Source organism: Stegodyphus dumicola, chromosome 8 (assembly GCF_044657685.1).
Source record: "Stegodyphus dumicola isolate Sdum_Otavi_A_Nest chromosome 8, ASM4465768v1".
Taxonomy (NCBI): Eukaryota; Metazoa; Arthropoda; class Arachnida; order Araneae; family Eresidae; genus Stegodyphus; species Stegodyphus dumicola.
The window spans coordinates 83546874-83571255 of NC_140775.1; the positions used below are offsets into that span (position 1 = coordinate 83546874).

The 24382-nt window shown below is 31.5% G+C and overlaps 1 protein-coding gene across 1 annotated transcript in view; it reads left to right on the forward strand.

The window, feature by feature from the left end:
• LOC118191638 (uncharacterized) overlaps positions 1 to 24252 on the forward strand; it is a 53254-nt gene extending 29002 nt beyond the window's left edge. Inside the window, exons 3-6 of the mRNA XM_035362466.2 lie at positions 3165 to 3365; positions 14350 to 14472; positions 23845 to 23929; positions 24018 to 24252. Of these exons, the coding sequence (XP_035218357.1) occupies positions 3165 to 3365; positions 14350 to 14472; positions 23845 to 23929; positions 24018 to 24019 (411 nt within the window). The 3' untranslated portion in view covers positions 24020 to 24252. The remainder of the gene's footprint in view (positions 1 to 3164; positions 3366 to 14349; positions 14473 to 23844; positions 23930 to 24017) is intronic.
• The last annotated feature ends 130 nt before the right edge of the window (positions 24253 to 24382 follow it).

Sequence of the window (24382 nt, forward strand, 5' to 3'; positions counted from 1 at the left end):
TGTCAAATATTTAAATTATTTCCATGCACGTTTACTTCAACTAAAACGTATACCAAATTCCTACAAACATAAAATTCACAAAATAGCTATCATTTAATTAAATTCAAAAACACTACTTAAAATATAAATAAGCACATACATTAAATTAATAAAAATTAGCTTACAATCCTAATTACTTTAAACTAAATCATTGCTAATAACAATTTTCCCAATAATACCAAATTACTTTACTTCCACCTTACATTTAGAACAATGCATAAAAATAATATCCTCAAATAATTAAAAATACTAACTTACCTAATCTTCTTCAGAATCTTGATTACGTGTCCGATAAACTTTTCTTATTTCCTCCGCTAAATAAAAAGCAAGCGTATGTGCGCCTGTTTCAGGATCTTTAAAATCATACTTATAGTTCACAGCAAGTACCAGGTAAAATAAATAACTTAATAAAACATCTTTACTTCTATCACGCACAACCTTAAAGAAACACTTATTACTACCCCTTTCAATCCCACTAAATACCCATTTCGAATTCACTTTAGTTAGGGCCATGGGATCCAAAAATTAACGAACACTGTTTCACACAACACAGAATAAAGCCAAATACAAAATTTCCAGATTTTTTCCCGATTTCCCCCCTTTTCCGATTAAAGAACCGTAATTCGTCCATTAATATCACATGACATATCCCATGATCTCTCATTTCCCTCACACAAAATAATGCGTAATCGGAACTGAGTACTGCTCACATTATTACCGAAGTCCCAGGTAGTAACCTTTATCGCCTCCAAAATGTCGCCAAACTACCAGTTACCATATTCTAAAGATCAGCCGTTTTTTCCCCTCTAATCTGCATCGAGGTAAAAAAGCAAATGATTCACTCAACTCTTCTTTCAAGTTCATGATTCACATTGTTGTGTTTTCTGAGCTTTGTTATTTCACAAGATTATTTAGTGCTGCCTTTTTTTTAATCTGTATATTTTGTGGATAAATTAAGAATATTTTAAATTTCAGCCCTTTTTTAATGTATTTACAAATAGGAAATGCACTATGATTTTATTGCTTGCAACATTGAAAAACATAAGCACGTTGCATTGACGGTAATGCAAAAAGTGCAAATTCTGCAAAAGATGGAGACAGGTGTTACTCCTCGGTTTATAGCAGAATTGTATGGAATTGTGATACGATTGTGTATGATGTACGGGAAAATAAAGAAAAGCTGTTGAAATTTTACAGTAACAGTGATTCTAACACCGGAATTTGAAATCGGAAATCTTTGCATGAGGCAAAATCGGCAAACCTTGATGCTGTGTATATATAATACAATGAATAATACAGTTAAAAGTCATTAATTTGGACACCCATAATCCGGACCTCAAAGCTACAAACTTTCTGCGCATGCATCGCGTTGGCATAGGCGTTTACGCATGCACGTAAGACCTTTAAGGCTGCGCATATGCATGTGCGCAAGCGCATAATACGTTTACGCATGCGCGTTTAATGTATAACGGACGGTATAAGCTAAAATTATCTAATTATCTATTTCAGTTAATGTTGCAGATTGCGTTGTTCCTTAATCTTTGAATTGGATCCAGCTTATTATTTTTTTGCAGACTGTTAGAGCAATTTTATAAAAGTAAGCTTGAACTTTCGATTATGTCAAATAGAATTTCCGATGCTGGAGTTCCCAAAGGATCTACAATGCGAAAGTATGTTTTGATGTCCACCAAACAAAAAATGGAATTGCTGCAAAAAATGGATAAAGGCATGAAGAAAGTGACAGAGAGGTTAGTGAAAACGAAAAAATTTCGATTGACAAGTTAGTCGGTATTCTCGGCACAGCAATTACAGGACTTGAACAGCAGAACTTTGTAACTGAACAAGAAATTATGTCTGTTTATATAGAATTAAAGAAAAAGTATTAGCACATAAAACAAAGCAACTTGAACAATTTGCATTGAAAGAAATGTTTAATAAAGTAAACAAATAAATATTAAACTTTTTTTTTGTAAATTTTGATACCCTTTAGATCATAATTGTTCTTCATTTCATAAATTACGGTTTCATATTTTAATTTTATAATTTCTGCATGTCATCTTACCAGATTTAAACTGATGATCTATAATCCGCAAAAATCGATAATCCGGAATCGCCGAAGTCCCGACGAGTCCGGATTAATGACTTTTGACTGTATAATCAATTTATATATGTAGTTATAATTTAATGCATATAATAAGTTATTGCAATAATGTATATAATAATTTAATTAAATGTATCTAATACACCTTATTTATTTTGCACTTTTAGTCTGAATATTATGATTTATCTTTTCTGTCCTGAAATCCACAAAATTCTAAAATCCACACAACCTCTGGTCCCAAGCTTTGCAGATTTCTGGGTTTCTACTCTAGTAATAGTGAATAAATTTTTATTCGTATCCTAGATATGACAAAAATGTATAGAAATGCAAGTATAGGAAAACAAAATTTAGCCTTCTGTATTGAACAGTGGTTATTGAAATGAATTACAAAAATGTGATCTGAAATCATAGCTAAAATGAAGTTTTCTTATGTATTTATTTCTAATTAATTCTTTATATTGAATCATAATGAATTGCTTATTCGTACTTGAAATTCACGAGATGTGTAAAATTAACTTGGTCTTATTTGTGAGCTTTGAGTTTGAAACCAACACTTTCATTTGTGTATGAGGTATAAATCAAAACTCCATTTGTTTAAATGGTAGTTAATATCCTTTCTAAATTCAAATATAATAGCTAAATTTTGTTTATTTTAAAAGAGTACTTGAAGACATAAGTATGTTAATTATTAATATCTTGGTGATTATTTTTGTTTAATTTTCTTATATGCTTTAAGGTAAAGGAGAGATGATTGAAAAATGCATATAGTATTAACAGAAATGTGTTTTATTGCTGGCATTTATCAGAAATGGTATTTGTTATATATTATTCAGTTTGAAAATTTTTTATTTGTTAATTCTGTGAATAAATAAGTAACTACTGATTATATCTGCTGGGAAAATTTGTGATTATAAAATGTTTTAGTAAATTTTGGAGAAATTTTTTTAAGAATGTCAGAAACAAGATTTGAATTTGTGAAATCGAATTTGTTTTATATAATGCAGTTTTTCTCTCATTTGTACAGGTGATATGCTATGCAAGTTTTGAACTGCTGAAAGACACTTGCAGACCTGCATATTCTTCTTCTACTGGTGGTTTTGTTGGCAGTGCTTATGAAACATATTTCTACCTTTGCATGTTTGCCTGTATGATTATTACCTGTGTTTGGTTATTTTCATTTGTAATTTCACACGTATCTTGCATGCTGGTGGAAAGGACAGTTCTTGTGAGTAGAGTACAAAATCATAAAAATGCACTTATCATAACTTCCATAATTAGAATCACTTTTCATATAAATGCACATTTTAGAGAACATATTTTTCAAAGGTGTTTAAAGTTTAAAAATAAACTAATATCAGTAATAAGTTTTTGAACACGTAAAGATGTTTTTCATAGTTGGTAGTTTTTGTTGATATTTTTTATGATATGTATTTAACTTTTAAAAATAAGATTATAAGTTTTTATATTGTTATTTCCATATATTTTACATAAAAGTTATTTTTTTAATAATGTATAATGTTAAATTTTAATAATGTATAATGCTTTAATAGTGTATAACATTTTAAATTCATGTGAATTTTTAAAATTCCATTTGATTGAAAAGAGTTGCTGAGTCCGAAAATTACTTTAAAAGATGATTACATATTTAAAACTACTTATTGTTAGTTGCAAAATGAAGCCACAGAACACATGCTTTCATAGTTATATTTATTAGGAACTTCGTTAAGGAACTTAATCTTCTATTCATGTCAAAACATTTCTCTCATTTTTGTGTACTTTGAAAAATGACTTGGAATGTACTAATATGGTCAAGCCTCACTATAATGAATTTCAGGAGACTTAAAAGTTTGGTTCGCTGTATCCAATCCAATAAGAAAAATTGATTTAATTCTGAAAAAATTGATTGATTAATCACATACACACAAAAGTCATATATATATATATATATATAAAGAGTAAATAATCACTCTATTTTTTTTAAAGAGGTTAAGTATAATTATTATTACATGCAATTATTAAATTTACTTTTCATAGTCCTTCAGTTTCACCATATAGTATTGATTTTAGAAGATAATTTCTCAATCATTGAAGTCAGGGTTGAGATTCTTCATTTAAAATACATATCTGCATTTAAAAAACATATTTATCACTATATTCATTTTTGTGAGGCAGTATGATCTCCCAGTTGAATGTAAGATAATACTGTACTTAAAAAGATGGTTTTTTTTTTTTTTTTTTTTTTTTTTTTTTTATTGTGCTTCTAAGAATTAGTAATTTTTCAGCTAAAACTTCTGAAAATTCTGGAAAAGATTATGAAAAATAAAAAATAAAAAAAGTTTCAATGAAAAATAGCCATAAATTTGTTATATCAGATTTTCAGATGTTCAGGAGTTCAATGCAGTAATATAATATAAGATTAAAAGTTTATAGAAAAGGTAGCTAGGTTTGATTATATTAAAAGAAAGCCTGAAAATATTATGTTAGCAAGTGAAAAATTTTCTCATATATATACTTGAACATATAGTTTGAAAATTAATTTTAGAGAACATCTGCAGAGACATATTTATGGGCTAGTAAGTCACAATTATTCTACATTGCAAGTAACATTTAGTGATTTTGTATATTTTTAAATTAATAGTAGTCCAAAACTCAGGTTAGGTATGTGCTCTGCTGTCTAAGCCACTTTACATCTGTATAATTATAAATGTGTTTTTTAAAGCCACCCATGAGTATCTCTAAAAGTCTGATCTCAAATATACTACAGAAATTTTGTTTGTGCTATATTACATCTTAAAATAAACCCTATGCTGACAAAAAATTAAGCTTCATGTGCTTTTTTTAAACCATAATCTAATCATTGTGCACATTAAAATGAGATTTAATTATATTAAGGCAGTTTATTTTAAGACTACCCTTCATTTCTGTTTAAACTACACTCATGTCCATAAATTAAGGATAATGCAAAATCAGGCAAAGGAAGAGTTAGAAGCAAAACAAATTTAACTAAAGCTTATTTATTAAACAAAAGGTAAAGAGCAAAAAAAGATGCTATATGTTTGATATTATTAAAAAAATTAGCGATTTTTTTCTCCCTGGAGCAAATTAAAAAAAAAAAAAAAAACTATTTACAAAAAACCAATATTACATGGTTGGTATGATTGTTAATACATTGTATGTCTCCCAGACGATGCAATACAGTTCATACAATGCCTAGGCATGCTGAGTATCAAATTATCGATCTGATCTTGGGGGATATTACACCACTCAAAACGCAATGCTCTCCGAAGTTCCGGTAGACATGTAGGAGGAGGTTGACGGGCTGCAACTCGTCGGCCAAGCATCCTCCGATTGAAGGCACTCGCTTACGATGTTTGCACGGTGAGGACGGGTGTTGTCATCCATAAACACAAATTGTGCGCCCATAGCGCCCCGAAACAAACGTACATGTTGTTCCAGAATGACGTCCCTATAGATTTGGCTTGCCATGGTTCCAATTTGAATATGCAGGCGAGTTCTGGAACCCAGAATAATTCCACCCCAAACGAGCACTCTTGCACCACCGTAACGGTGTCGTTTAATGATGTTTTCTTGGTGGTAACGGGTACCTGGAGCTCTCCATATGAAAGTCCGGCGATAATCAGACTGCAAGCTAAAACTGGACTCGTTGGAAAATATCCCACAAGCCCACTGTTGCTGTGTCCACAATGCATGCTCTCTACTCCAGGCTAACCGCAGGCTACAGTGAGTTGCAGTAAGTGGAACGCATCTGACAGGTCTACGAGCATATAGACCAATCTGCTCTAAGTGTCTGTACATGGTCTGCCTTGAAATTGTCATACCAGTGGCTGAAGAGAGCTGACGAGACAGGTCTGAGGCTGTGTTCCGCCTGCTTCTTTTGGCAGTAACTGCCGAATACCGGTCCTCATTCGGCGTTGTAACTCTGGGGCGACCTGTGCTGTAAAATCTACTCACATTACCATCATCTTGGAATCGTTGCCAAAGCCTGGAGATGACACTCTGGGCAATTCCAAGTTTGTCTGATACTTCCAGTTGGGTACGCCCACATTCCAGACGGCGGATAATTCTATCACGTAAAAAATCATCCAAATTCGTCCTTTGTGTCATAACTATTCGGTTATTACACTGAAATGCTTATAAAGCACCTGCGAACAATTTTACTTCTTTGCCTGTATTCCTTATACGAGGGCCATCCAGGAAGTAGATTACGTTTCCGTCTGTGTCCGCTAGGGGCGGGGCTAGCGCGGCCATCTTGGGGTCAGAGCGTTGCGCAGCTCAGTCTGCATCTAGCCGTGCTAGTGAGAGGTTCGTGCTGTGCTCCGTTCGGATACTGTGACGGTTTGAAATGTCTGCGTTAATTGAAAATCCCGCGAGCTGCGAGGTGCGCTCAGTAATAAGGTTTCTGACTGCAAAAAACTGTAAACCGATAGAAATCTATCGGCAGCTTCGTGAAGTGTATGGGGACAACATTATCACTGAAGGTGGAGTGCGTCAGTGGGTCATAAGATTTCAAAATGGCCGAACCAATGTTCACGACGAAGATCGAAGTGGGAGACCCAGCATAGTGACCGCCGAACTTCTCGAAAAAGTCGATGCTAAAGTCCGTGAAAATCGAAATTTCACAATAACGGAACTTTCTTTGAGTTTTCCACAAATTTCGCGAAGTTTGTTGCACAAAATCATCAGCGAAAAGCTTGGTTACCACAAGTTTTGTGCAAGATGGATTCCAAAAATCTTGACAGAGGACCACAAAAATCAGCGAATGGCTGCAGCGTTGAACTTTTTGGACGCTTACCATAAGGATGGTGACTCTTTACTCGATCGCATCGTTACTGGTGACGAAACATAGGTGAAACATGTGAACTGTGAAACGAAATTGCAATCAATGCAGTGGGGGCACACAAGTTCTCCCCAAAAACCCAAGAAATGCATGCAAACAATGTCGGCAAGGAAGATGATGGCGACTGTTTTTTGGGACAGAAAAGGTGTAATTTTGGTGGACTTCCTGGAAAGAGGCACTACAATAAACTCTCAAAGGTATTCCCAAACTCTCCAAAAACTCAGAAGAGCAATTCAAAACAAGCGCAGAGGAATGTTGAGCTCTAAGATCTTGTTGATTCACGACAACGCCCGGCCCCACACGGCAAATGTCACTCGTAAAGTTCTTGAATCTTTTAAGTGGGAGTTGTTTCCTCATCTGCCGTACAGTCCCGACCTGGCACCGAGCGACTTCCACCTATTCCCAGCAATGAAGAAGTGGCTGGCTATGCAGCATTTTGATGACGACGCACAGCTGCAAGAAGAGGTAACGAAGTGGTTGAAGGCGCAGGCGGCCGAATTTTTCGACGAAGGAATTTCCAAGCTCGTACATCGCTACGATAAATGCCTTAATTTGTATGGTGACTATGTAGAAAAGTAGTATTTGAGTGTGGCTTTCATCTGTATATAATAAAATTTGTTTCCTATACTTTGTTTATTTTTTTATTCCAAAACGTAATCTACTTTCTGGATAGCCCTTGTATATCACTCTTTTACACTCTCGTCATTGTGACGTACCATCGGTGTCATCTGGTTACTTCCTGAAATTTGCATATGATTCTTGAAGATGTGTGTAGTGATTTTACAGGTGATATATTTATTTTAGAGTTCGATTTCCGCGTGACTCCGAATTATCCTTAATTTATGGACATGAGTGTATATGGAGAAGAATTATAGGAAAATTTAAAATACTGTATTTTAAGTTTGTAAGTGAGAAAAGTAAACCATAGAGAAACTGAATGAAATAGCAACATTGTTATTAAATCAAATAACAATTTTTAAATGTATTTTTGTAATTTTTTAATTAGTTGTATTTTAGTGATATCTGTCTATATCGACTGGATTAGTTTTATTTGCATAATTTATGGTTACCGGACAGCATGATAATCTGTCTTTAGAAACAAAAAAGTTTAATTAAGAAAATATAAATTACTGCTGTTATGTGAATGAATAATAATTAAAAAACACTTATTTTTAAAAGCTGATCAAACAGATTTAATACAATAGCAGCATATAATTATGCAACATGGGCTCTATTTTCTTTAATTAAATACATTGCAACTTCTTAAAACTAAATGTATCAATCAATTTTTAATTTTTTATCCCTAACTTAAAATTATTAAGAGAATCCTTAGTTATGAAATGGAAAGTGAATTTCATATCATAACTATTTAATTCATTTTTATAGAAGGAGTTAATTTTTGCAAGTATAGTTGCAGAAACAGGTAGTAAAAGGCAGTACATAAATTCTAATCAAGTTTATGAGGACTATGTGTTCTCCATTTTATGACTGTAGTTCTCTCAAAATGAAAATAGAAATGCTTTCTCTGATTCTTTGAAAAGTGTATTTTCCATAATTTGCATTTTCCTTTCTCTGTCAAAATTTATTTTATTATAATTAAGTACAAAGATGTTACTGGAATTTTTGGCTATTATCATAGAGTATCATATATCATCATACATGTTACTTTTACATGTAAAACATGTTTTGTAGTTTATTGTGTTGTATATTGTAATTATCATTCAGTTTAGAAAAAAAGCATATTAAAGCATCTCTAGTCAATCAGGGCTATTTTTAGATAGATAAATGTGAGAAGTCATGAATATTAGTTTGATTTTGAAAGCCAATCAGATAATACTTAAGCATATTACGTATAATGTGCACTATAACAATGTTCAATTATGAATATACTGCATGCAAGGCAGTATTAAAGCTAAAACTGTATAACAGCTAAGACTTGAGCTCAGGAGTGTGTGCATATATTAATAGAAGAGCAGATGAAAAATTTTAAAAATGATATTAATTAGTAAGCTGATATGGTTTGTCTAGAAACTTAATATAGTGAAATGTTCAGAACAAATTTTAAAACTGCCTTTTTTTTTATCATGGATGATAAGGGGTTATTATATTCGTAACATATGCTTATTATATTTCATTATTATTGATCATATATAGGGTTACTATAAATAGTTCTTCAGAAAACAATATATTTTTTTAAATATTACTCATATAGCAGTAAGTGATACATGAAAAGAAACAAAAACTCATTAATTATCTATCTTTACAGTACAAGTGTTCTGTGAGTGCCTAGTTGGTCAGTACATCCAAGCTGTTTGGCTTGTGCCTTTCTGTAGCTTTTCCTTGTCAGTGATCATCACAGCAGTACTGATGTTCACCTTGAGCTCTGCCACTATTGTTGACTTGTGAACATTTGGTGAAAATTCTAGCTCTTTTTATGTATAAATTATTATTGTATGTATAAAACTTTTTAAAATACAGTGTTTTTCAAAATCCAGTGAATCATTTATAATAACCATAATCATTTATGTTTAATATATATAAGGGTTGCAATGCTACTGAAGAAAGTCGGGGAATTCAAAAATTGGCCAAATTCAGGGAATTTAAATATTTTAGACAAAATCTGGAAAAGTCATACAAGGATCCCTAAAAAAGTTTTTTTTTTTTTTTTTTTTTTTTTAAAGCCAGTGTTGCAAGCAGGTCATTTTCTTCACAAATTACCTTAGCATGATTCAGGCAGCTGATGTAGAGCCAATTATTGTGCACCTTTCAGATTGTCTTTCGTAAAGGTAAAGCAAATATCCAATAATCTCCAGAGTCCATAGAGTATGACTGTGTGTTCTTGCAAAGAACAAGAAATCTTTCTCTCAGTGGTATAGTGCATGTGAATGAAAAAAAAAATTCTGCTCTTGGTTTGGAGAACTCCCAACTTTCAGCTAATTTATTTTTTTATTGTTATCTCCAGTTAAAAAATCTGATAAGTGGAACTTATCAGATTATTAAGTGACGTTTTTAAAAAATAGGTTTACTGTACACTGTCTACTTTACACTATTTTTACTACAAAAATAGGTTTACTTACACATTATTAAGTCACGTTTTTAAAAAATAGGTTTACTTTACACTGTCATATTTGCTTGTTAAAAGGATAAGAATTCATGCAGTGCATTTTAAACTTAAAAAAAAAGTGTATTGATGCCTTTTGAATCAGATTATTGGGCATTATTAAAAAAAATCAAGTTGAATTGTTAAAAATTTTCAGTATCATTGGCAGCTTAGATATTTCATGATTATTGGACTTAAAAATTATGCAAGAAAATCTGATACTTTATAAATTACATTAAAAAAAATTGACTTGCCGATTACCTTCTGAGAAGTTTTCTTGAGAGAGCTTCGGAATTAGATAAAAGAAATTGCTCCAAGTATCCTAGGATGAACTAAATTTCAATCTGAAATTCCTCAGAAATGTAAAAGAGAATTTAGTAAATAATAATGACTTGTGTCATATATTAGGTATTGGGTCCTATGGTTTGCATAGAGGTGGGTGTAAAGCTACTGAATGGCACACTAAATGCATTATTTAAAGACATGCATACATTATTTAAAAATAGTCCTGCTTGGCTTTATATTGCTGTTACTAATTGTATGTTTTTTGCCCTAAAATTTTGTGAAGTTGGTGTAAAACATACCTGTTGCTGAAAGAGCTATTGATATCTTTTTTCATGGGAAAAAATATGTATATCTGAACTGCCAAAAACCAGTGCCAGCTGAAAGATTGAGAGAAACTGTTAAAGATAAGTTTTTTTTTTGGCAAAAATGTCTCTTTTCATTTCTCTTTTGGAAGTTCTATATCTGTGTCTAACATCTTTCCGGACAACTGATTCTATGTGTCCCTGTTTACATACAACTTTTCACAATATGCTAAAAAAGCTTCTTTCAAAATTTGTCATAAGAGATTTACTGAAAGAAGCAAAAACTTCTGTAAATTCATAAAAACAGATATTTTGAATCAAACCAACTATTGTAATGTTGTAGATGTTGATATGGGTTGCTAAAAGTAGAGTATCTGATCTAAAGGGAATTTAGAACTCAATACTGAATCTTTTTGTTTACACTTACATAAAAAAGAGTTGAAAGAAGCACATTAAAATATAGCTTACTCAGATACATACTATCTTAATTAAATCCTAAGCTCCTTATATCTAATGAATTTTTTTGTAAGAGAAGGATGGAGAGGTTATTGCATATGCTGTATGAAAGTGAATGGATTGATTCAGCAGCTGCAGATAAATCAGAACTGAAGTTTAAAGAGTTGTTAATCAGAAGTAAGGATGTTTGGAAACACACTTTTGTTAACTATGCTGCAGCATCGCATAATCACTTTTATGAGGACTTGATTAATAATTTAGATTTTGATGAAGTTTGGCGTACTGTAAAACTAGTTTTAATTTTATCATATGGCACTACCACACTAGAAAGTGATTTCTTAGTTACTAATGATATGTTGGTGGAAAACCTTCAGGAAAGTTCTTTAACAGCAATGCAAACTGTTTTGTGATGCCATAAAAGTAAATGGAAGTGTGATGAATATTAACATAACTACTGATATGTTATGAAATGCCAGATCTGCTCATGATGCATATCATCAAGCATTCAAAAGGATAGTGAAGATGAAAGGATATTATTGAACAAAAAGGAAATTAACATAACTACTGATATGTTATGATATGCCAGATCTGCTCAGGATGCATATCATCAAGCATTCAAAAGGATAGTAAAGATAAAAAGGTATAATTGAACAAAAATGAAAGCACAAGCACAGATGAAAATTTTGGAGTCCAAAAATAACAAAAATTGAGTATTTTCTTTAATTGACTCGCAGATTTGCAGAATTAAAACAACAAATCTAGTTTTCTACTAATTTTCATTAGTATTTTTTCTATTAATGTTTTGTCTTAATATTCTAAATACCCCCCCCCCGGTGTCCACCGAAAACATCGCAGTTCTAAAACATCGTAGTACAAAATACTGTCGTTGAAAATAAAGCGGTTAAAAAATCATATAATTAGGTTTTAATAATTATAAATGGATATTCACATAATGAGAGCATCAGATTAACAAAAGTGAAGAAAATGATCTCATAATTAAGTTAGCAATTTTTTTATAGATAAGGTCATGCAGTTACTTATCTTTCTTTTTCTATTCCTTTTTAGATGATACTTTTCATGAAAAATTACCAGTAAAACTTTATAAAAAAATAATTTATTAATGACCTTTGTTAGTTAACTATGCCAGTTTAAAATTCTATTAAGTGCTATAAGTTGCATTAATTTTCCATATTACATTTTCAGCAAATATTTATTACAGTCAAAAGTCGTTAATCCGGACTCGTCGGGACTTCGGCGATTCCGGATTATCGATTTTTCCGGATTATAGATCATCAGTTTAAATCTCGTAAGATGGCATGCAGAAATTCTAAAATTAAAAATATGAAACCGTAATTTATGAAATAAAGAACAATTATGATCTAAAGGGTATCAAAATTTGCAAAAAGAAAAAGCTTAATATTTATTTGTTTACTTTATTAAACATTTCTTTCAATGTAAGTTGTTTAAGTTTTGCTTCGTTTCATGTGATAATACTTTCTCTTTAATTCTATTAAACAGACATAATTTCTTGTTCAGTTACAAAGTTCCGCTGTTCAAGTCCTATAATTGCTGTGTCGAGAACACCGACTAATTTGTCAATCGAAATTTTTTCGTTTTCAATAACCTCTGTCACTTTTCTTCGCTATCGGAAGCGAATTATAATGACGAGGAACTTGTTTTAAATCATATCAAAGACGGAGCATATCGAGATGAAATACTACATTTGGTAAAGAAATTATAAGCCAAATAAAATAAAAACATCTGCGCTGAAGATAAGGATAGTGTTGACAGATCAACTTCCAATTCATTACGTCGCGGCGTTCCCCCCGCCGAGCAGCGTGAAATTGATAAACAGATTTCGGATTTCAAAACATACTTTCGCTTTAGATCCTTTACATATTAACAAATATATATCGGAAATTCTATTTGATATAATCGAAAGTTTAAGCTTACTTTTATAAAATTGCTCTTACAGTCTGCAAAAAATAATAAGCCGGATCCAATTCGAAAATTAAGGAACAACGCAATTATCAACATTAACTGAAATAGATAATTAGATAATTTTAGCTTATACGTCCATCATACATAAAACGCGCACGCGAAAACGTATTCTGCACTTGCGCACACTCATATGCGCAGTCGTAAAAGATCTAACGCGCACGCGCAAACGCCTATGCGCATGTGTCAACGCGGCGCATGCGCAGAAAGTTTTTAGTTTTGAGGTCCGGATTATAGATCATTCCGAATTATGGGTGTCCGAATTAACGACTTTTGACTGTAGTTAACAAAAAATATGAAAGCAAAATTATCCTTCTTTCCATCTTGCACTCATAGATCATTATGCGATGATTTGTAGGTACTTTATTTACCACAATATTTTTGACGACGATGTTTTTAAACTGCGAAGTTTTTTAACCGCTTTATTTGTACTGTACCATGATTAATTTACCTTCAGCACTGCCCAGCCAATGTGCAATAGATAGCTAGACTGAATTTTTTTAAAACACACCTGAAAAATTGAGGAATTTCATTCTCCTGTTTGAATGGCAACCCTGAATATGCAATATATATATATATGTGTGTGTGTGTGTTTGTGTATGTTTGTGTATGTGTGTGTGTGTGTCATAATTTAATGTATAGAAGAAAACACTGGAACTTTTAATAGCTTTTGATATTCGTCATGACTGAAAAGACAGTAGTGGCTATGATGATAGAATTAACACAACTGAGCTTGAAGAATTCCCAATCTTTATTTTCACACATATAAAACCATCTTAGTAGACATTTATCCAATCATAATGAAATATGATAATTTTTATGTGCATGGGTTTTAAAAGTATGACGTAAACATTTTGGCCAAGACACCATAAGCGACAGGATAGAAGCTGAGGAAACAAATGACACAGTTGTTTTGCCAAGAATATTTATAATAAGTATGATGCTTAAATACAGCTAATCTGTGATTGGTTAATTTAGGTTGTTATGTAACATGGAAAGATCTCAAATTTGAGAGAACAGATGAATTTAGAGGGGGAGAATATAAAATCTAGAATAGTTAATTTTGAGGTCACCAATTATTCTTAAAGCAGTCATCGTATTTCGTTATATCTTACATATATATATTTTTTTAAATTGTTAATTTCTTTATGTATAATTTTAAAAACATATTTATAACATTATTATTACTGTGCATTATTGTTTTTTTCAGGGTGTCACGTTTTGGTCCATTGCTTGCCTTTTTTCTTTCTTGACAAGCATCATCTTATTTATATTTGTGAATGAACCAAGATCTGTTATAATCTATGGATATTCTCATAAAGTTGCTGCTTCTGTATGTATAAAATATGAAACGCTTTCTAAAATGTTTTTCAAATATCTTATGAAATCAAAATTGTTATTTCTTGATTATTGCTTAATTTTATATAATGTTGTACTATATGCTATAATCATTCTAATACATTTTGCATTAAAACACTTGAAAAGCAAGTGCATTTTCTGTTTGCTTTGGCAGATAATGAAACTGAAATGTTTACAACTGGAATGGAATGACCCTTAAGTGGTCAAGTGCCATCTTTGAGACTGTTTCATTTATAAATCTTCTGGATGGTTTACAGAATGCAGATTTAGATACCTTATAGAATTTATAGTTGTAGAGATGCTTTACAGAATTTGTAACATAAAAAGGCACTTGATGTCTGATTATATTACAAATTCTGCTTGATGAGGTCAAAAAGTAATATACATTGTGGCAAATAAAGATTTTGAAGATACTATTTTGTTTCAGTGAAACTAAAAATGATCTGAGGGATGCAGATGATTTTCAGAGGATGAAGATATTGAATTTGAAGTTGTTAGTGAATCAATCTTAATAGAAAGTACTGAAGATAGCAAAAATGAAAATGTTAGAAATGAAGAAGATTTAGACAAAATTAAATATATACAGTACAAAATCCGTAATCCGGACTCGTCGGGACTTCGGCAATTCTGGATTATAGATCATCAGTTTAAATCTGGAAAGATGGCATGCAGAAATTATACAATTAAAAATATGAAATCATAATTTATGAAATAAAGAACAATTATGATCTAAAGGTTATCAAAATTTACAAAAAAAAAGCTCAATATTTATTTGTTTACTTTATTAAACATTTCTTTCAATGTAAGTTGTGTAAGACACTTCCACAAAAAATTCAAAAAGTTCCTTTTTCTTGTGTCATATGCAGTGGACTTTCCAATACCATACTTCTCGCATAATTTTGAGACGGATAGGCCTTTATCCATTTTTTGCAGGAATTCCACTTTTTGTTTAATGGACATCGAAACATGCTTTCGCTTTGTAGATCCTTTGGCAGCTCCAGAATGGGAAACTCTTTCTGACATAATCGAAAGTTAAAGCTTAATTTTTATAAAATTGTTTTAACAGTCTGCAAAAAATAATAAGCCGGATTCAATTACACTGGCTATCATAAATTAAGGAAAAATCACAAAAATAGCGATAACTCCCTAAAAAATAAGTCAAACCGTGTAAAATTTGAATATGTTGTCGAGTGAGAAATTCACAAATATACTGCACAAATATACATTCACAAATATACTGCTGGGTAAAACTGCGATATGCAAATTAGTGGCGCTGCTTTCGGAATACGTCATCTACGAGGAGCATAAAAGTCCATGTTTGAGAGCAAGCCCACATATTTCACTGTGACAGTGACATCAGAAATCTGAGATAGCCAATTCCTAACAATGACCTCCAGGCATCATTTACTTGCAGAACTGCGATGGAGAGCCATTGTGAGACTAAAGGCAGCACAAAGTCAAACAGAAGTGGCCAGATGGCTAAATGTGAGTCCTTCTGTGGTTCATAGACTTTGGAGGCAATTTCAAACCACAGATTCAGCATCTAGGAGGTTTAGCCAAGCACAACCAACTGCTACAACGAGCGCCGATGACCGATATTTGACATTATGTGCATACAGGAATAGAACCACTACTCTGACTCTTCTTAGATCCTCCCTTGCTGCAGCCACCGGAAGGTTGGTGTCAACGTCAACTGTGCGTAGAAGGCTTCACGAAGGTGGTCTGTATGCGAAGCAACCAGCCATTTGTGTGCCGCTCACATCACGCCATAGGAGGGACTATTTTCAGTGGGCACGACAACATGTCCACTGGACGCCTGATCAATGGAGGGCAGTTCTCTTTACGGATGAGTCCAGGTTTAGTCTAGAAAGCGATAGTATGCGTTATTTGATATGGAGAGAACCTAGAACTCGTTATCATCCATCAAACATCCGTGAAAGAGATGCATACGGAAGGGGCAGTGTCTGTGTTTAGGGTGGCATCTCTTTGGGTGGATGCACAGACCTTTATGTCTTTCCAAGGGGAACCGTGACTGATCAGATTTATAGAGATGACATCCTTGATGTTTATGTGCACCCATATGCCAGGGCAATAGGTGATGCTTTCCTGTTACAGGACGACACCGCAAGACCACACAGGGCTCGCATCGTAGATGATTATCTTCAACAGGAAACAATTATGTGCATGGAGTGGCCAGCTTGATCCCTGTACTTGAATCCTATCGAGCATGTTTGGGATGCTTTAGGGAGACGTCTAGCTGCTCTCAGTCCCCTTAGACCCTTGTCGTGCTGTCCCCTTAGACCCTTGTCGTGCTTGCAACTGCTTTGCAAGAGCAATGGCTCTCGCTTTCTATGGAACTGATAGACCGCATAATTGAAAGCATCACACATCGCTGTATTGCTTCTAGAGGCGATCATATTCCATATTGAAGGTACTTTTCCTATAGCAAACTGACACCTTCGATTTGTTCATTTTATTTATGTGCTAATTTCTATACTACCACATTTTTCTGGTAACTTCTTTTTATGTTATTTGATACCTTACTATGTGTTGTATATTGTGGGTAAGTTTCATTAAATTCTACATGTAACTTTTTCAGTAATCGTGATTTTTCCTTAATTTATGATAACCAGTGTAGAAGATTAAGGAAGAGCACAATCTGCAACATTAACTGAAATGCCTTAGATAATTTTAGCCTAGTTTATACCATCCGTTATACATTAAACATGCATGCATAAACGCATTATGCGTTTACGCACATAAAGTTTGTAGCTTTGAGATCCGGATTGTAGATCATTCCAGATTATGGACAGCCGGATTACAGACTTTGTACTGTATTAAGGAAAAAATTGCTGCAATGAGTGTACTTTAAAAATTTGTGCAATGCCATTGACAAGAAAATGAAATATAATAATTAAACTTCAGTTTTGCAAAGAAGAGTTGAATACCTTGTAAAAAAATTCTGTTTTATGTGTGACAGTTATTATCACATCATATATATGTAATAAAAACAAATTGAGAAGTACTGATGTAGGAACAGAGACGTAGAAATGCAGAAATATCAATGGTGCAGCATGTAGATATCATAGAACGTAGATCCATATTGAAGAGGAAAAATTCTGATTGCAGATAATGCTAAAATGTTGAATCTATAATGATTACAAAACTTGGCAGCCGAGTAAGATTAAATGTTCATTTTTATTTCAATTAACATTTGTGACCACAATTCATATGCCACACTTTAATCATATTGGATATTGGGTATGAATCCGAAAAAGTTATTACCACTTTTGAAATACAGAGAGAGAAAATACCCAAGTTAAATATGAGGAATTAAGAGGCTGTTGCTAAATTAATTATAAAAAATTGTTTACATTTTTGTAAAAATCTTACATATACATATATATATAGTCAAAAGTCTTTAATCCGGACGTCCATAATCAGGAATGATCTATTATATGGACCTCAAAGCTACAAACTTTCTGCACATGCATCAACGCATGCGCATAATACCTTTATGCATGTGCATATGCATCTATGCATGCGCCTAATACGTTTATGCATGCGCGTTTAATGTATAACGGATGGTATAAGCTAAGCTAAAATTATCTATTTCAGTTAATGTTGCAGATTGCGTTGTTCCTTAATCTTCTAATTGGACCTGGCTAATTACTTTTTGCAGACTGTTAGAGCAATTTTATAAAAGTAAGCTTGAACTTTCGATTATTTCAAAAAGAATTTCCGATTCTGGAGCTACCAAAGGATTTAAAAAGCGAAAGCATGTTCTGATGTCCATCAAACAAAAAGTGGAATTGCTGCAAAAAATGGATAAAGTCATATCCTTTGATTCTCTAATCATTCCGAAATATGTTTATCAATTTCACGCTGCTCTGCCGGGGGGGGGGCATCGCGGCACGCAATGAACTGGAAGTTGATCTTTCAGCACTATCCTTATCTTCAGGGCAGATGTTTTTATTTTATTTGGCTTATAGTTCCTTACTAAATGTAGTATTTCATATCGATGTACTCCGTCTTTGATATGATTTAAATCAAATTCCTCATCATTATAAATATCACGAATACACATCAAATAGTTTCTGGTTGCAATTTTCTAATTTCGACTATGCATAATGTATGCTTTACGCATGCGTGCGTTGAAAGAAATGTTACAAGCAAATAAATATAAAGCTTTTTTTTTTGGGTAAATTTTAATACCCTTTAGATCATAATTCCTCTTTATTTCATAAATTATGGTTTCATATTTTTAATTTTATAATTTCTGCATGCCATCTTACCAGATTTAAACTGATGATCTATAATCCGGAAAAACCGATAATTAGGATTGCCGAAGTCCCGATGAGTCCGGATTAAAGACTTTTGACTGTATATATATATATATGTGTGTGTGTGTAAGAAATATATATGTATAAGAAATAGTTATATATAAAGGTATTACAGTATACCCTCATAACACAAACTCGCTTAAGGTGAACCCTCTGTTAATATGAACAAATCAGCCCTGGCAGCAATGCATATGATCTTATAGAAAGTTTTGTTCGTTAACATGAATTCTAGTTACTATAAATTATGTACTGTTTTTTAGTCTGTCACATCATTAGATTTTATCATTTAACTCAAAATTTAAAAGTTTTTGACATTTCCTCCTGTTCTTTATTCTTCTAGGACTGTGTTCAAAAATTTTCCATTGTACTTAATGGGAAACCTCACAGAATACAATATTCTTTAAAATGTAGTCAGCATGAGTAACATTGCTCAACAATCGAAATTGTTGTGTCAATGATGAGTTTTGAGGAGTTTGTTAATGTAGATTAATGCATTGCCATGTGTGCTGCAGTGGAATCTGGTGTACAAACTGTTATGTATGAGGTATAACAAATATCATCAGAAAAAAGTGAGGAGGACAATATCATTCTGTCCAACTGCCAGGAAATGTTATACGCCTTGGTCACTGTAGAACCTTTTGCTGCAACATTCGAATTGACCGCGGGTTTTACAGAAGCCATGAGTGCCATTGGTACCAATTGTGACGTTAGTTAACGTTGTGAAGTTAGTGACCAGTTGAGTGCATTTTATCAAGTTTTAGTACAGTAATTAGTGTAGAGATTCATGTTAACCAGGGTTTCTGTATAAAAAAAAAGGAGGTTATCAAAAACAAAACTGGAAGCATTAGCTCCCATATTGATCCAGAAGATAGGGAATGGCAACTTTAAAACTATTATCTATCTTGCGAATTATATTTCATAGTAAATCATGTTTTAGTAAACCGGAGGAAAATTTGGCATCAGTAGATGAAGATTTGATTCATCAGAAATTTGAAATCCCTTTTTAATATCACGAAATGGCGCATAGAATGAAATATTTCCTTTGTTCCTTTAGAAAGCCAGTATGGCTGCATTATTGTAAAACCAAATGCTACAACTGTATGTAAATAAAAAGAGAACATGATGTATCATTTATAACTTCAATATTTCCCCTTTCTAGGTTTTACTTATTTGATAATAAATATTGATATTTGTTTTAAATAGTCCATTTAAAAAACCTCGTGCAATTTTTAACAAATTTTGTGTTTGCACCCTCTTTTGATGGAGTATTTTTTTCATCCATTAATATATTATTAAAAATGTTTACATTTACTTTATGTTAATTTGTAACACATTTTATTAGTATTTGCTGTTGCAGAGATTTTTTTTTTAAAGACAGAAGTCTCACAAATGGCGCATTCCCCATTGTTTGCTAGGAATTCATATGACCTTTTAAGGATTAATATAGTCTAAATCTGGTTTGGGAGGCCAGCATTGTTGTGATTCTTCCTGAAAGTCATTAATACAAGTCTTACATAATCATTAAAGGTGACTTTAGCTCTTTCTCTAGCAAAGCCAGTGGCTCTAGACTGGTTCAGTGGTATTGAGATTAGGGAATTCTGCAAGATATGAAAGATAGTCAAGCTTATTTTGGCATGTCATCAGTTATGTGCCATGAAGTGTATTGTCATTTTTATGCCTGGCACTTCCTTCTGGATATAATGTTTGAACTGGATAGTTCTCTAGAATATATTAGTATTCCTAAGACTAATTTTCTAAGACTAAGTACAATATATACTGTCCAAGTTTTTCACTCCTGACATTACTGAAACTAGTATTTAGTATGCAATGATATCAAAGGCTTTGTTATAACTGCTTGACCATGAATATTAACTCTCCAAAGCTCCTGACAGGCCCTTTTTGTTGAAATGGATGAGTTCATAAAAATGTTAAGTTCTTTTGTAATTTAAGTATATTGTTTCATGTTTGTGAAATGCATTCATTTTAACACACTATCCTTTTTCACATGACTTCCTTTTAGTTTGACAAATACCATTACTGGGCAAAGTTTTCTTTTCTAGACTGGATAATGTAGCTCTCGATATGTCAAAAAGACTTTTTGTCTTGGTAACAGATATACCAGGAAAACAGCTGGCACAAACAATTTATCCTGCATTGAATCCAGTTTATTCATATAATTTTTGGTATATGAAAACAACTCTGCTAATACCATTGAAAATTCAAACTTCATATTCTTGTTGTTGTAGATAAAATTCATAATCTTCATAAGCAAGTTCCCAACTAGCTTCATGTTGACTTTAATTTAGAGTGCTCTATTTGCCAAATATTTCAATTTCAAATGTTCAACTGCTCCATGTGTGTTGTAATTTGAAAAATAACAATAACATTTGTTTAACACAAAAACTTTTAAAATCATATAAATAATATATTTCTTATTTTATGCTTCATGTAAAGCTGGTCATGGTGCTCAGAAGGTTAATTATGTTAATAGTTTAACAAATTTATTTCTGAACATAGAAGTGGAGGCATTAAATGTGTCAGAAATAAAAACATATTCTGATACTAATAAAGGGTGGTGAAAACAAAAAGAATATTTTGATACAGTTCATCGTGATGAGGACAACAGAAGTTCATGCAATCAGAGTCAGGAAGCCTTTAAATGAAATTGCTTTTATGTAATATGTGACTAAATATCTTTTCAACTTAAACTACATAGCAAAAGTTCCAAAGGCATTAATGAGAATTTTAAAATATTTCATACAAACATAAATGACAATATATCAAATGAATCTGAAGATACCACATTAGTAAAAAAATGGTACAGTGAAGACATTAATACAAAAGTCTACCAAAAGAGATACCATTTTAGATGAGGAACTGTTACAATTTCTATTACTTTGTAAAAGCCAAAATTTAACATTGCCATTTGACATGCTATGAATTATAAAGACGGCAAAAATTGTATTAACATTTCCTAATACGGAAATTATATTATGTATATTTTTAATTTTGCTTGTATCAAATGCATGAGATAAAAGATCGTTTTCAGTATTAAAACATGTAAAAAAAAAAAAAACTATATTATAAAGAAATAATAAAAAAATTTGCATAATTAAAAGCCAGAAAAAAGGATTTTCGAATTAGTTTCATAATCATTTTTTCAAAACTATGGTTTTGACATTTAATGGAATAAATTTGGTTTTCTTAATTTATGATATACAAAAAAAAATTTCTAATTGTATTGATTGTATTGATACATAATCAAATGCACACTTATAATCATACGAATAATGGAAACTGTATTAAAGAATTTTGAAAAACTGATTATTTTTGTTAATTGTTATTATAAACTTATCATTTATTATTTTGTTAGAAAGTTCTTGTTAAAATTATATAACATCTGGGTGTAGGGGCCTGGCAAGAAAAAATGTCTAGGGCCCTAATATAGTCTCTGAGTAGATAATTATTTATATATTCTAAGTGTGTATAAAATCTATTTTATCTATATGGAATTTGAGTGTTTACATCTTAATTTAAAAAATGGGCCTTTTATTAATTTATATTTTTAATATTACCATAACAGTGATATTGTAATCATTTAGATTTTCATAATTGTATAATGGGAAAAAATACTTACAAGTGAATAATATGCACATTGAGAAATGTATTATAACATATTCTGATATGTTATTCACAAACATGTGATTAATGCTTTTTTTATGATATCATAAGAACTGTATATTTTTAATTTTACATTTATTATTTTTCAGCACCTTTTATTAGTATCAGAATATGTTTTAATGTTAGTGTTATGCAAATTGAATTGTTTTAATGTTAGTGTTATGCAAATTAAATTGTCAACTCTTGTTTTAACTCTTGTCAGCAGTAGTAAAATGAAAACTCTTGTCAACTCTTGTGAAATAAAATTTAATTATGATTCAGCATTTATAATATTGTAATTAATCAAGTTATAGTATTAGATGATGGATTTTTGTTAAAATATGTAGTATCTTATTACCTATGGGAATTTAAATATAAATAATGGCCAATGGATGATAGTGAAATCTTTTTCATATATGTCTTTTTTTCTATATCTTTGATGGTCTCTATTAGGAATTTAACATAACAGTTTCATTAGTAATATATATGAGTTGAAATATCATTTTGTTTTCAGTTCTGTTGGAAATTTAACATAATACTTTGATTACTAATATAGTATATGAGTTGAAACATCATTTTGTTTTCAGTAAAATAAAAATACTCAGAATAACAAGTTGCAGAAATGGTGTGCTCAATGTTTTTTAAGTATTTTAAAAACTCTCTACATAATGTAGCTTTCTTAATTTCTAAATATGAACAGTTTAGGAAAAAAATTATTAAATGCTATAAACAAAAAAAATAAGTTACTTTTGAATAATTATGCTTTTAAGCACATTCAGTTTTTCGCTCAACTCAGTAAGTTTACTGTTCTATAAAATGTTCAGAACTGAAAGATATAACCATAAGAAAAATAACTGGCATACAGAATATTATATTATAGTACACTAAAAAGCATTACATTATTTAAAAATAATTTTTAACATAAACCTATTCTGTTGTAAAAATTTTTATTCATGATTATTGATTAGCGATAACTACATTTTATGTAAATTTCTATAGTTTAATTTTTGTACCATATTGAAATCGGTAATCTTTATTAAAAACAGGAACAATTTTCTCAAAAGAGAAATTTTAATTTTGAAATGCAGAACTACATTAAATTTATCTTTTTCAAAAGGGTGGAAATTTAGAAGTTTCTCAAATAAAGAATGTTTAATTATCAATTTGTAATTCAAAGAATAAAATTTTTAAAATGTATTCAGTGATCATGGATTTTATAGAGTAAGTTATTTTCAAAAGTTATTTGAGATATTGTATTTTGGTGTACTTTTCCTCCTCCCTTCCCAGTTCTTTGCATATACATTTTAAATTTTGTTTTACTAATGTATTGCTTTTCTTATTAGGTTCTAGGTTTGGTTAATTCAGGATTATATGCAATAAGCGCAGTGAAATCATACAAGTTATGCAAAAGCAGCTGGTCTTTTCAGTGTATGCACATTTTATTTATTAGCTGGTACTTTTACTGTGTACAAAATTGAAAATTTGAAATTTCTTATAAAATTTCATGTTTTTCCAGGACCTTGATAGTGCACATTAGGAAGACAGCACTGGTTATCGCACATTGAAGACATATATGTAATGGAAAGAAATTCATTTTAGCACTAAGTCATATTGTATAAATATTGTAAATAGCATTAAATATATGAATATTATATATTGTAATATATAAGAATGCAAATTATATTTATTATAGTACTCTATAATCACTTTGAATAAATAGCAAAACATTAAATAAAATTATTCAAAAGGTCTTATGTGCTTCTGATTATGGCAATGTATATGAGAGAGGAGGGGATGCATGAAAAGATTTTTTATGCGAAATGGGTTCATATTCATTTTATGCAACGGGAAAGCCATGAAAATGCCTATAGCGAGTCCATC